General features: G+C 36.7%; 4 protein-coding genes across 5 annotated transcripts; 2 read left to right on the top strand and 2 right to left on the bottom strand.

Moving 5' to 3' along the window:
- Positions 1-759: 759 nt before the first annotated feature.
- Positions 760-2,173, bottom strand: LOC111448700. Its single transcript, XM_023088402.1, has 2 exons — positions 959-2,173; positions 760-826 (listed from the first exon to the last, which is right to left on the bottom strand). The coding sequence occupies exons 1-2, from the start codon at positions 1,844-1,846 to the stop codon at positions 815-817; spliced, it is 900 nt and encodes a 299-aa protein (XP_022944170.1). The 5' UTR covers positions 1,847-2,173; the 3' UTR covers positions 760-814.
- A 516-nt stretch (positions 2,174-2,689) lies between these two features.
- Positions 2,690-4,879, top strand: LOC111448993. Its single transcript, XM_023088812.1, has one exon. It carries the CDS (start codon positions 3,255-3,257, stop codon positions 4,764-4,766), a length of 1,512 nt encoding a protein of 503 aa, XP_022944580.1. The 5' UTR covers positions 2,690-3,254; the 3' UTR covers positions 4,767-4,879.
- A 1,084-nt stretch (positions 4,880-5,963) lies between these two features.
- LOC111448801 lies at positions 5,964-6,724 on the bottom strand. The gene is made up of 3 exons (XM_023088554.1): positions 6,533-6,724; positions 6,288-6,450; positions 5,964-6,183 (listed from the first exon to the last, which is right to left on the bottom strand). The coding sequence occupies exons 1-3, from the start codon at positions 6,655-6,657 to the stop codon at positions 6,046-6,048; spliced, it is 426 nt and encodes a 141-aa protein (XP_022944322.1). The 5' UTR covers positions 6,658-6,724; the 3' UTR covers positions 5,964-6,045.
- Positions 6,725-7,294: 570 nt separating this feature from the next.
- Positions 7,295-12,526, top strand: LOC111448152 (phosphatidylinositol/phosphatidylcholine transfer protein SFH5-like). Of its 2 annotated transcripts, XM_023087601.1 has the most exons (7): positions 7,295-7,451; positions 7,824-8,405; positions 9,049-9,203; positions 10,260-10,355; positions 10,685-10,941; positions 11,312-11,541; positions 11,656-12,526. In XM_023087601.1, the coding sequence occupies exons 2-7, from the start codon at positions 8,052-8,054 to the stop codon at positions 12,034-12,036; spliced, it is 1,473 nt and encodes a 490-aa protein (XP_022943369.1). In that variant the 5' UTR covers positions 7,295-7,451; positions 7,824-8,051; the 3' UTR covers positions 12,037-12,526. The 2 variants fall into 2 exon arrangements, with proteins under 2 accessions (XP_022943369.1, XP_022943370.1); XM_023087602.1 differs by lacking the exons at positions 7,295-7,451; positions 7,824-8,405 and adding an exon at positions 8,417-8,549.
- The last annotated feature ends 694 nt before the right edge of the window (positions 12,527-13,220 follow it).

The following is a 13,220-nucleotide window of genomic DNA, read 5'->3' as shown; positions in this document are numbered from 1 at the left end:
TTTATTTCTGACTTGATCCGTTTTCTACTGGGCTCTGGCCCAATATTCGAGTTCATAGTTTTGGGTCGGTTCTTATGGCCCATTTATTTTGGACTTGATCCATTTTCTACTGGTCTCCGGCCCAATATCTGAGTTAATAGCTTTGGACCAAACATAACCTAATCCAACCAGCGTCCAGAGTTCAAATCTCTGTAATTTCTTTTTGTTTATATTTATATTAAATTTTTAATAATGTGTTGGTTAGCTTCATATTAATATTTGAAGCTTGAAACAGAACCACCATGGTGGGTCCAATATCACTATGTTTTGCCTTCTAAATATCGGTCGAGTTGTGATGAGTGTTCGGGTTCAAATAAATGAACCTAAACCAACCCAAAAAGCTAATCCAACTCAACCCAACCCTTATAGTTCGAATTGGGTTGGTCCAAGTTGCCGAGTTGAATGTACACCGAAAGTTCTAGGTCTCAGCTGCCATCCAAAATTTTAATGGATTTCAACAGTAGTGAACTTTTACGAACCATCAAACGTAGTATTGTAAATTTTAAAAGAATAAAAATATTTTTAAGACAGTAAGCAAAGTTAAAAGACATATTTGTAATTATAGCCATATCAATAATAATTTTTAAACAAAAAAATAAATAAAAAATAATTAAAGAAAGTTACTTCTATGCTAAATACAAAATTTACATCAAATATTTTATCCACTATGTTCAAGTAACACTTATGGATATAGACTAAAGAAAAAAAAATGTTTTTTTTTCTTTTTAGAAAGTCGAGCATAGTGGATAAGACACCAATTATCAATACCTGTGATTCAATCTCCGCCCTGAAAAAAAAAACGTGAAAGGAAGATTTTGATTTACTAACTTACAATTAAGCTTTTAAGATAAGTTTAGGACCTATGTAATGAAGCATTATTAAATCTATGCCCTGAAGGAGAAGAAGCTAGAGGAAGAACCTGTGAAGAACTTGAAGAACACTGTGACATTTGATGATATTGAGGCTTTTTCTCATTTGTACACCAAAACCGATTGTTGTCGTTATCGTCGTCGTCGTCTACAACTATCATTTTGGGATTGGAAAGGGCTTTAGTTTCAGAATCCTGAGCTGACCCACCATTTTTACAAGCCTTATGCAGAGCTTCTTCAGTTAATCTTCTGTACAGTTTCTCTTCTGCCTCCCTTAGGAACCTAAATTTTGAAGGAGATGAAGGTAAACCCATGTTCAAATCTAATTCTGCTGATGATTCAAAGAGAGTCACAGTGTTTATATTGAATTCAGGGTGTTTGAAAGAACTGAAAGGGTTTAATGGACATGGTGCTTTCAATGGAGGAGAAGGCAAAGGGGACACAAAATGAGACATATCACTTAAGCTTCTTGCTCTCGATCCCTTCCTACTTCTATCTTCGGACTCTAAATCTTCTTTGGTTTCCTCTTTAATGGAACAAAGAAAGCTCGGTGGCCCTAAAAGATTATACAGCCTCGCCGGATCTAACGCCCCCGCCGCCCCATCTCCTCCACCTGACTTCAACAACAACAAATCCTTGTTGCAGCCATTTTCAATCTCAGATTCTTGATTTCTCAGCTCTGAATTCAACTGATTTCCTCTGGAATCGTTGAATTGCAGAGGAGAAGAAAAAGAAGGAGAAGAAGAAGAACTCCTTTTCCAATTCAAACAAATATGGCGAAAGAATTTCTTTACATATTTGGTGAATTTATCTTCATCTTCTAAAGTGAATCTTCTTTTCTTCCACCAAAGAAAATAGAAAAGCTCTGCAAAGAGAGCAAACAGAAGGAATCCAAAAACAAAGCTCAACACAATTCCCAAACCTTTGAATGAATCCATTTTCCCCAAAATTGAGAACAATCTCACATCTCCACCATTACGTATAAAAAAAAAACCTCAAATCTCGAACTCCTCAAACTTTTTCTCGATCATTTAAACACTCAACAGATGAAATAGGAAATCCACAATCTAAAACCCCAAAAACAGGACCAGAAAATGTTAAAAACCCTAAATCCAGCACTGTAACTAGCTATAAAGCAGAAAAAAAAGCGTAAAAGAACCAGCAAGAACGGATAATTACAGCAAAACAATCACTTCGTAATCTGTAATGGAACAACGAGTAAACTAATTCCAGCAAGCTCATCCATAGAGAATAACGCGTAGGGAAAAGGGAAGTTACCTTTAAAAAAGCCAAAAGAACGGTGGAGCGGCAAGAATCAACAGATTCGAACGAAGAACCAAATCATATTTTAATATGAGAAACCATCCAACAGATGAACACGAACGAAAGCCACAGAGATTCAACTAAGAAACGGAAGGAAATAAAATCTAAGAAGCAATTTTATATATGAATTGAGCGCGGTTCGTCTTTTGGGGGAATTTTGGAACAAAATGGATGCACCTCACACGTGTGGGTTTGGTCCAAGCGTGTGGATTTTAGTTCAATAAAGTTTTTATTTTTTAATTATAAAATTATTTTTTAAAAGGGCAGAGTTGTTGGGCCAAATACTTAAAATGGGCCAGAAAAGAAAGTAAAAGCCCATGGCCCATATTCTACTTACATGTACGGCCTTGAAAAGGGCAAAGATGGAAAAAATGAAAATAAGCGCCGTCACCGCTAGTAAGCGCCGTCGGGATCTTTAACCTACTCCACAATAACTCCGTCGAAGCTAAGCGGTCTGATTAACGGACACCGTTATCGCTGTTCTCCTCTAACTCTGTCACTTCTCTCCTTCTCGGCTCCGGAGGGCTTTGGATTGGATTTGGGGGAGGATGAGCGCTGTCTTTGCGGTGTGTAAAAGAGGGCTGTAATTCTGAGAATTTGGATATCCATCTCCGAATTTGAATCGCTTTTGATATCTCTAATTTCTCGAACTCGATACTTATTGTAAGTTTTTTTGTTTCGTGTTCTTGTTCTATATTCATCGGAATTATTGATTCTATTTTGCCTCTGTTGTTGGGATTCTGCTGTCTGCAAGTTTATTGTTCATATCCGTCTAGGTTTTCGTTTTGTTTTCGTCTATATTCATCGGAAAATTTCAGAGGAGAAATTTTCAATTTCGATTGTTGATGTTGTGGTGTAATTTGGTGGTGAAAAGTGTTGATTGTAGTTGCGTTTGATTTTGTCTGGGAATCTGGATTTGTATGGATGTGTTATGAGGTGAGAGTTTAGAATTTGGAGGAGGCTGGGAGATAGTTTGTTCTTGCTGAAACTTAGGATTCTTTGAGGGTTAAGCGCTGAGAGAACATGGGAGAAGATTTGCTAACAAGTTTATCCATGGAAAATCACCATCCATCTACCTTATTGTCGATGGATTCAAGTTCTATGTCTCATGAAGAACTCAAGCGAGAGTTTAAACGGCCAATTGTTCTTTCCCGACCACCGGACATTAATCTTCCTCTTTCAGCTGAGCGCAGCCCTCCTCCACAATCCTGGAAATCAGAGCCTTTTGATATGTTGGATGTTAGTCTAGGAACTCAGATGAATGAAACGGATGCTCTTCTTATCCTGCCCAAAACTGGACGCAAGTTTTCCAAGAGATTAGATAGTGTGTGGGGTGCTTGGTTTTTCTTTAGTTATTATTTCAAGCCCGTGTTGAACGAGAAATCGAAGAGCAAAATCGTGCATGACGGTAATGGAGTTTCTGGATTTGACAAGTCTGATCTAGAGCTTGATGTGTTCATGGTTCAACATGATATGGAGAATATGTATATGTGGGTTTTTAAGGAAAGGCCAGAGAATGCATTGGGTAAAATGCAGCTTAGGAGCTATATGAATGGGCATTCTCGTCAAGGCGAACGCCCTTTCCCTTACTGTGTCGATAGGGGGTTTGTTCGGTCTCATAGGATGCAACGAAAGCATTACAGGGGCCTGTCGAATCCTCAATGTGTGCATGGCATTAAGTTCGTTCCATTGCCGAATCTTAAAGGTCTTGACGACGAGCAGCAGAAAAGATGGATGGAACTTACAGGGAGGGATCTTAACTTCTCTGTCCCGCCAGAAGCAAGCGAGTTTTGTTCATGGAGGAACCTTCCCAGCACCGAATTTGAGCTGGAAAGACCCCTTCCTCCATTGAAGACCAACTCCCATGCTCCTCCTCCGAGAAAATTGTTAAATGGGACTAGTTTTAACCTGTCAACTCAACCAACGAGCCATGTAAATGGTGGAGGAATGGATCTGTCGCCAAAAGGAAACAAGCGGAAGAAGGATGCATTTCTACATGGTAATGATGAGGATTATTGTTTGCTCATTAACCAGCCTAATGAGAGAGTTCAAGATACAGAAATCCATCCTGTCGAGCCTCCGTGGTTAAACGATTTCAGTGGGGTAATGAGGAACGTATACGGTCCGGTTACAGCTGCGAAAACTATCTACGAGGACGAGCAAGCGTATTTGATAATCGTTAGCTTGCCTTTAGCCGATCTAAAACGGGTTAAAGTGACTTGGTGGAACAACCTAACTCATGGGGTTGTAAAGATAACATCAGTGAGCAGTGGCTGCATGCCCTTTCTGAAAAGAAACGACAGAACATTCAAGCTCACCGATCCATCGCCCGAACACTGCCCTCCCGGAGAGTTCATAAGGGAAATTCCATTGCCAACCAGGATTCCAGACGATGCAAAGCTAGAAGCTTATGGAGATGAGTCGGGTACCGGTCTAGAGATAATGGTGCCTAAACATCGCGTTGGTCCAGAAGAACATGAAGTTCCTGTTTGCCTTCGCCCTCATCTCGGAGCAAACGAGCTCGTGTTATCTTAAAGGGTACTGTTGATTGTCATTTTCCAGTGGTGTAGCAAACAAAACAGATGATTTTTGTGAAATTTAAAGGGAAAATATGTTTTAATCCGTTTTCCTTTGATTTAAATACCAAACATTATGATCTCCTTCAGAATAGAAAACAGTTCCTGCTGATAAATGTTTGTGCTCTCTGCATCTTCAACTGATAACACTAAGCTTAACTGCAAGATTGAATCTTTGTTTATACAATCAGATTCTAAATGCATTGATTTGGCTCAACTGCTACCTGATGATTGTGTTTTCCTTTCTTTGCAATGGAAGTGCTATCGTTCTTGTTTCGTGTTACTACGAAGGTTTCTACCATTTTTTGAGCTCATAAGCTCGAGATCTCATATCGATTAGAGAGAAAACGAAACATTCCTTATAAGGATGTAAAAATCTCTCTCTAACAACGTTTTAAAAATTATGAGGCTCACAGGTAACAAACCAAAACGAACAATCTGCTAGCGGTAATTTGAGTTGTTACAAATGGTATCAGAGCCAAACACTAGGTGATGTACCAATGTTGGACCCCAAAGGATAAATTGTGAAATTTCACATCGATGGCATGCTAGACGCGTTTTAAAAATTGTGAGGCTAACGGTGATACGTATCAAACCAAAGCGAACAATCTACTAGCGATAATTTGAATTGTTACAAATGGTACCAAAGTCAAACACTAGGTGATATACCAACGAAGACGTTAAATCCCAAAAGGTAAATTGTGAAATTTCACAACGATTTGAGAGGCATGCCAACGAAGACATTAGACCCAAGGGATGAGTTATGAAATCCCTACTAATATTTCTTATAAGGACGTGGAAACCTATCATGCCATAGCATATATCACCTCATCAACATAACATAAATTTTTTAGTAGAAGCATAAAAAATATCCCCATGGAACGTTCGAATTTAAGGTTGCTTTTACATGATTATATATATTTAAAACAATTAAATAATTCATGAATTTTCTAATAAAGAAAACAATTAAAACTTTAATATTAAATAAAAGAAAGTGGAATAAAAATATAACATATTAGATTATAAATTCGATTTTTTTTATTGAATTAAAATATAATGTATTATAAATAATATAATATTATAGAACAATAATTATACGTGTTTTTTTAACATGAAAAAATCCATTAAACTAATTAAGAATATTTAAAAAATGAAATAAACAGAGCTAGAAATAACAGATTTATTCATATTTGTTATTCGGTTGAAGAAGAAGAAGAAGAAGAAGAAGAGTGCGTAATTCAGTTCTGTTTTGGTTGATTCACATGGCTACCTATCCGCACCACCATTCCATCAATGTCCCGTACATATCCTACTCTCTGCTTCCACTCTTTCGCCTCCGGCTGGCTCACCGCCGCCGCACCATTCTCCACCGCCCTCTGATAACCACGAAAAATCCGAACAACTTTCTCTCAAATCGGTAAATTCTGGCATCGAATCAATCAATTGAGATACAGGAATCAAAATGTGGCTCCAATTTTACCTGATAGGCCGCATCCACATCGGGATAATCGATACAGATCTCGATAGGGTTTCGTTCGCGATTGGAGGATGGGATTTGGACTTCGCCGGTGAGATCCTCTGTTTCGTGTTGGTGCAGAGGTGTGAATGCGATGGTAGTTCCTCCGCTCTCGAGCTCTCCCCACCTGTATCGAAAACGAAGCGATCTTTCGTGATTTGTTATGGATTTTATCGATTGTTGCAGTGATGATTTAGGGTTTTGATTACCTGTTGGAATGATCGAGGCGGCGGACGGTGAAACCGAAGGCTTTGGAGTAGAAATCGACTGATTTCGCGACGTCCTTGACGTAGATAATCGTGTATGCGAAGGTTGGCTTGAGATTGGACGACATTGTTAATGGATTGAGAGAGCACTGAACTGTGGAGCATGGTGAAGATGATGAAGATGATTATGAACGCGAAGCTAATTTGTTTCAGGGGACGATGGGCACACGTGGACACCAACGTGGATTGGGAACGTGTACACGTGGAACTCTTGCATGTTGCTGATCGATCGAATGGTGCCACGTGGTATAGTATATTTAATATAGCTAAATTAATAAAAATCTAGTTGAAGTTTATATTGTTTCAAAGTTTTAACTTAAAAAAAAAAAAATACTTACATTTTTTTTTCGTATATTTTTTTATAAAAAAAACTATTGATTTTTTAAAATAGTTTAAAAAATAAATTTTAACTTGTTTAAAAAATATCTCAAAATTTTAGTGATACTCAATTTTAAAATTAATATTAAAAAGATTATAAATATCATAATAAATATTTTTTAGAAGGTTAATGCTATTTTAAAGTTTCAAATGTATTTATTAATCATATTATTGATCGTAAAAATATTTTTAATTTTTTTAAAAAAATTTAAAGATATTAATTAAATTGTTTAAAATTTAACAATATTTTAAATATTATTATTATTATTTATTTATTTTTGTCGAGCCAGTCTAACGAACCCAAAAAAGTAGGAAAATAAGGCGCCTAAAGGTCACGTGTACGCATTTCCAGCTTCCCGCGTGTTCATCGTCCTCGTAGCTCACTCTCTCCTCTCTTTGATCGTCATTTCTCTCTCTGGTTTTCCAAATCTCCTCTCTGGAGAAATGCCGTCCTCCGCTCAGAAATCACGCCAACATTTCGCTGGTACTCGTTTTCCTTTTTCCTTTTTCCTTAATTCGTTGTTTTTAATTGTGAACATTGAATTATCTGGATGCTTACTTGACTTAACGAACAATGATGATCTTGTTGTCGATCAAACTCCGTCTTGCAAATGTTAACGTGAGAGTTTGTATCGTTCGTTGTGCGTATGTTTCCGGTTTGTTCGAGTGCGGAAATAGGTTTCTAGGGGAAGTTTTGTAAACAATTGCCAGGGTCTTTGTAGTCCGTTTTTTTTGGGGATCGTCATCGATTTAGTTTTTCTTTTTACATTTTTGTCGTTCTGTCAGTGTAAATGCATTTGATCGTCTTTCTCTTCGAGTCAGATGTGCGTGTGGTAATTTGATTTCGATTTTGCAGGTTGACAAATTTTCGGCGATGTTCATTTCTGAAGTCTGTACTGTTATAGTCCTTTCACAGATTCTCTACGGATGATACATGGGGATTTTTTTTAATGGCGGTTCTTCCTTATTTGTGGAGGATCCCATAGTTTGTAGCAATTTCAGCAAAAAGGATAGCAGATCATTTTGCATCTTCAAACAGTTCTCTTAAGTGAAGAACTGCTTGCAAATTAATAATAATTTTTCGATGGAAGACACGTTACCTAGTTCAGGATCAGGCATGATATCTGAAGTTGATGTTGGTGGTGGAAGTAGAAAATTTAGAAGGTGCTTTATTGGTGTTTCTCACTCAAAAGCATTTTCGAGGAATGCTATTCGGAGTGTAACTTCACTTAGACAGAGCAGAATTGCCAATGGTGCTGCTGGTCAGGTGACATTTTTCTTGCTGAAAATTATTGCGCTAGAGATGGTTCGAAGGTTCTCAAAGTCTAGGTGTCCTTTTGCTTGGCGAGGACTTCAAGCTCTTCAGGTTCTTTGCTACCCGCCATTTAAGTGGATTCAGAGATGGGCTCCTTTCAGCTGTTTAGTCAAAGGCATGCAGGTCTGTGCTGTTAACTTCTTGATTTATTATGACCATCATTTCGTAATTTTGATGCACAAGCCTAGCTACTACTTGTTGAAATGTTCACTGGTCTGTTTTGTGAGAACAAACGAAGTTAACTTGTGCCTTGAGGAAGCAGCCTCAGTAAGCAATAAGCATTCCTATATCTTCAAGTTCTCTGCTTATTCTGGTCCTCACATCATTTTTTGTGTTTACTTGTATGTGCAATGTGTGTATTAGGCATGTTCTCTTTTATGTCTTGATAATGGTCATAACCTGCTCCTTGGAAGTTAATTCTGTAGACCCTTTTCTCCATTGGACATGATAATGAGGAGTACTTACCACAATTGGTTCGTTTCAAATAATGGTTCAAACGTAGAACTGGATGCTATGCTAATTCATGAAATATGAACTAGAATCTAGTTTCTCCTTCCTAACACAAAACTTCACTTCCTTGCTAATATTACTCCTGCAAGCATGTGCATGATCTACATCCTCCAGTTGCTTTTGTTAAGATGGCAAGAAGTGCAGATGTAGTCACCTGAACTTTGGATTACGGATGAATGATTCCTGTTCTTACCGTCTTAAACTCTTAATATATACCATTTCTTCAACAGATTTTATATTATCTTTATTTTTCCAGGTGTTGTCAAAGCCATTACTTGTACTATCAATAGCGACATCGCTCTCTGATCGGACAGAGCCTATGGGTGGAGACTCAGATGACATCAGTGATTCCCCTTCATATTCTGAAATGTACTCAGAACTATCCTCAGTAAACTCGTCTACAAATGCAAGGTACTGTAATGAGATGGCACCAGGGTACTCAGAATTATTCATGCACTATTTTTTTTGCTCTTGATCTTTGATATCATTCTATTACCGTTTTTTTATTTATTGAAATGCCTCATTATGTATGTAGGGTACTTAATAGTATGGTTTTACCGTATATTTTTATTAAATAATGTATATAATTTCTTTTTAAGGTTAAAATACCATTTTTGTCCCTGTACTCTGGTTCTCATTCATTGTCTCTATACTTTTAAATGTCTAAACTTAGTCATTGTATATTTGATCGATCTTAAAATTAGTGATTATTAGTTTGAGGTTGATTGTGATCAAACTTGATAAGATAATAAGAATATTTTTTTATTTAAGAAAAGACACCAAGTGAATATGCGTCCATAATTTATAGTGGGAAAGCTTAGACTTTTTTTTTTTTAAATGGAATGTTAACAATGAACTGTTAGTAGGGACTAATTTTGAAATTTATTGGGAGTACAATGACTGAATTTGAATATTTGAAAGTACATGGGTTAGAATAGAAGAAGTCCTGAAGTACATGAACAAAATTGATATTTTAATCTTTATTTAAATATCAATATTAACATTATTTTATCATGTACGTGAATTCTATAAATCCATTTTGATTCTCCACCCCACCGCCCAATCGACAGCACACATTTTTATTCCTTTTCAGGTATGTAATTCATAAAATTATTTCAGTGTTCTTTTTATAACAAATCTTGTGTATGTTTAAGGTTTTGACGTCTAAGTATTAAAAAGATTGAATTGTAGCCTGTTTAAAGTTAACGTGATCCTTCCATTATTAATTCCAGCAATTTTTTATTTCTACGATTTTCTCAAGATTTTTGTCAACATCTTGGTTCTTGTTGTAAAATCATTTCCATTTCGACATTAATACTCTCCGAATGTAATCTTCTATTTCCCATTTTCCAACATTTCATGAATGCCCATCTCTATTCAAATGTTGATGATCTTTTGTTTAACTTTTGCGTGTTCTCGGTAATCTCTATACTCTATTAACTCTTAAATAGTACACATAATTTGCAGCGCCTGTGATGAGCCTCCACAAAGCATTGAATCTGAAACTTTGTCTGTTCGTCTCTCTAAAGAGCTGGAAAGTCAGGGTTTCAATTTGCCAGAAAGGTAATTTCTGGTTTGAATTGCTGGAGATTTTTGTAGCTGTTGTCGGCTGAAGAGGCTTAACTGAAATTTTAGCCTTAAATTTTATGACTACAAGACCTATGTTCATACTAACAACTACCAATGTTTTATCATATGAGGTACCATGTTTTATTTGACTTAAAACTTCCATCTATCGCCAATTAGTTACTCTTAGTTTCGCTCTCTTAATGCGTGTCCACTTGGTTTAGCTCGACTACGCGCGTGTAGATGGTGGACGTTATTAGTGGGATTGTGCGTGAATGTGTGGGCTTCTCTTAATGCTCTTGTTATCACATTCTTATTTCGTACAGACTTAATGAAGAGGAGCTTCAAAGATTCTTTGCAGCTTCCAATGGCGACTTTACGTCTTTGTTATCTTCAATTAAGAAGACAATCCGTTGGAGAGAAAATTACAAAATACTTTCATCTTTAGAGCTTGACATGTGGTCACACATGGTCTTTTGGCATGGATTTGATCTGAAGCACAGACCTTGTCTCATAGTACGCCTTGGGCTAGCTTGCATGAACTTGTCATCTGAAGACAGACCCCGTTTCATCCAAGCCATCGGTACGTCTCTTAATTTTATCAACAAACTTTACAGTTTTCTTCCATGCTAAAGATCTTGTTCCGATTGAAACTTCACTATTGCTAAATGTTGATAATATCGATCTCGTAGTTTCTAACGAGAATCTTGATTGTGATCATTTTCTTTTTCTTTTTAACAAAAACGGTTTAGCATTCAGTATCACCCTTGCATTTAGAATGTGATCTGCTTTACTTATTATGATCGCTATTTAGCGTATTGACTGTATGATAGACTCTTTTAAGTGCTTTCGTTATCTTTATTCCAAAGGAACATCGTTTCTTTTCTTTTCTTCTAGTTCTCCTTCCAACCATTCAGTTTCATTACGTAAAATTGAAATGCCTGTAATTGCAGTATCTCAGGTAGAGCATGGGATCGTTGAGCTAGTTGATTCAGAAAATCCAGAAGATCCCCAAATTACAGTTTTAGTGGATTGTGAAGGATTAACTCCTTTTAGAGTTCCCATGCAAATGATGAGATATTGTTCTTCCCTTCTGCAAGATCACTTCCCAAACCGTCTCGGATGTTTGTTCATCATTCGGCTTCCTCCGGTCGTTCGTCTCCTTGCCCAAACTTTTATTCAAGTAAGATTATTCCTCCAGCTTTCCTTGCTGAAAATTTGATCATAAATCGATTATAAGCTCTGTATCTACGGTAATCTTGTAGTTGTCCTTAACAAATGATGAATTTTCTTTTAGATTTTGACACCTGTTACGCGTAAAAAGTTAAAAATTGAGGGGGAGACTACATACAAAAAGGTTTTATCTGAGTACATACAAACACTACCTAGATATCTTGGTGGCAAATGCTCCTGCTCGAAATGTTCAAAAGTAGATATCCATGACATACAACGACTGGATACAATTGGGGCAGTAAACAGAGAGTTGATTACTGGAGGAATCCATGGGAATGATGCAGCTTTAGGGTCTCAGATGCATGAGTTTGACAATCACTTGCCTGGAAACTTTGATCAGATGGTAAGAACTAGCGTGATAAGCATACTTATGTTTTGGGCTTTCATTGCTGTTATTGTCAGTGCGTACGATCCCGAAAACCGAATCTTTTTCCCTTGGGTCTGACTCGAAGCCAGTGACGACTGTGGGGAGCTCAAATTTTATCTACAATGTCCCAAGTTCTGCATTTTGCAGCCAGGAAAAGGAAGGATTATTCATATCATGTTTAGTAATGATATGTGGTATCAATTATAGTTCATGAATTTTGTCCTTTGAATTTTATCCTCGTTTGTAGTAGAATGCAACTTTTGTCAATAGTTGGATGGTACTCGCATTGTAGACATACGATTAAGATTTTCGTGTGGCGAGCTCGTCTTAAATCTCCTATGGCAGTTGATTTAGGGCAAAAGACCTTCGAAATCGAAACCGAGATTGTGATCGAAGAATTGGAGGCAAGGTCTAATAGAAGGCTTCCTTCATTACCAAAGGGCTTACTCACTTTCGATGGATGAAAGTCCTCCATGGGTGCTAAGGAAACAATTTCTTAACCCATTTTTGTGTATGTTTGTACTTTTCCAAATATATGTATGCGCACGTGAAGCTTCGTTTTATCAAATTTACGAGTTTATAGACCTTGTTTGTTCAAAGTAGTCAAGGAATTAATGAATCGAGAGAAAATTGGCATTTATAATCCAATTTGCTGATCGGCCATAATGATTTCAGGAGTTCCATGTGGAAGGGCCTTCGGTCAATAGATTAAAAGTACGTTTCAATAATAAAGTCCTTTGATTCGTTTGTCAAATGTTATTCAGTTTCATTCAAGCTCTGAAAATAAGAAAAAGCGGGTCACCGCACACTCCAACCTTGTTTTTACATTATTACTATTAAGTAATCAATTAATTTATTTATTTGTGTAAAAATAAGTTTTTGATTAAATTATAAATTAGATTTATATGATTTAAAATTTAGAATTAATCCTTAGCTTGATAAAATTTAAAACTATTCATAAGGTTTGATTATTTATGAAATTATAAATACGAAATTTAAAATTTTAAAACTATCGGTATCAAATTTGGAATTTAATTAATATTTTTCGAAATTGGTTATTTATATTATCATTAATTTGTTTATTTTCATTTCGTAATTTGGGTCTTCCCGCGGCCGGGTCAAGGAATTACACCACTGCCCGCCACAACAAAAATCACATATACATTTCCAAAGCACAATCCGTAAAGGTATCACGCGGATCGACATCCACAACCGTCGATTAATTTAAAATCCAACGGACGACGTGTTTCTCGGATGAACTT

Source organism: Cucurbita moschata, unplaced genomic scaffold, assembly GCF_002738365.1.
Source record: "Cucurbita moschata cultivar Rifu unplaced genomic scaffold, Cmos_1.0 Cmo_Scf00010, whole genome shotgun sequence".
NCBI classification, from domain to species: domain Eukaryota; kingdom Viridiplantae; phylum Streptophyta; class Magnoliopsida; order Cucurbitales; family Cucurbitaceae; genus Cucurbita; species Cucurbita moschata.
Note: the sequence above shows the minus strand (reverse complement) of the source record. Positions and strands in the feature narration are given on the sequence as shown.

Excerpts from the sequence above, each read along its gene's own strand:
- LOC111448700 (XM_023088402.1), bottom strand. The coding sequence starts at position 1,846 with ATGGATTCATTCAAAGGTTTGGGAATTGTGTTGAGCTTTGTTTTTGGA.
- LOC111448993 (XM_023088812.1), top strand. The coding sequence starts at position 3,255 with ATGGGAGAAGATTTGCTAACAAGTTTATCCATGGAAAATCACCATCCA.
- LOC111448801 (XM_023088554.1), bottom strand. The coding sequence starts at position 6,657 with ATGTCGTCCAATCTCAAGCCAACCTTCGCATACACGATTATCTACGTC. Across the intron at positions 6,451-6,532 it reads CGCCTCGATCATTCCAACAG|GTGGGGAGAGCTCGAGAGCG; the intron begins GTAATCAAAACC and ends TTTTCGATACAG. Across the intron at positions 6,184-6,287 it reads ATGTGGATGCGGCCTATCAG|AGGGCGGTGGAGAATGGTGC; the intron begins GTAAAATTGGAG and ends CGTGGTTATCAG.
- LOC111448152 (XM_023087601.1), top strand. The coding sequence starts at position 8,052 with ATGGAAGACACGTTACCTAGTTCAGGATCAGGCATGATATCTGAAGTT. Across the intron at positions 8,406-9,048 it reads GTTTAGTCAAAGGCATGCAG|GTGTTGTCAAAGCCATTACT; the intron begins GTCTGTGCTGTT and ends TTATTTTTCCAG. Across the intron at positions 9,204-10,259 it reads AACTCGTCTACAAATGCAAG|CGCCTGTGATGAGCCTCCAC; the intron begins GTACTGTAATGA and ends CATAATTTGCAG.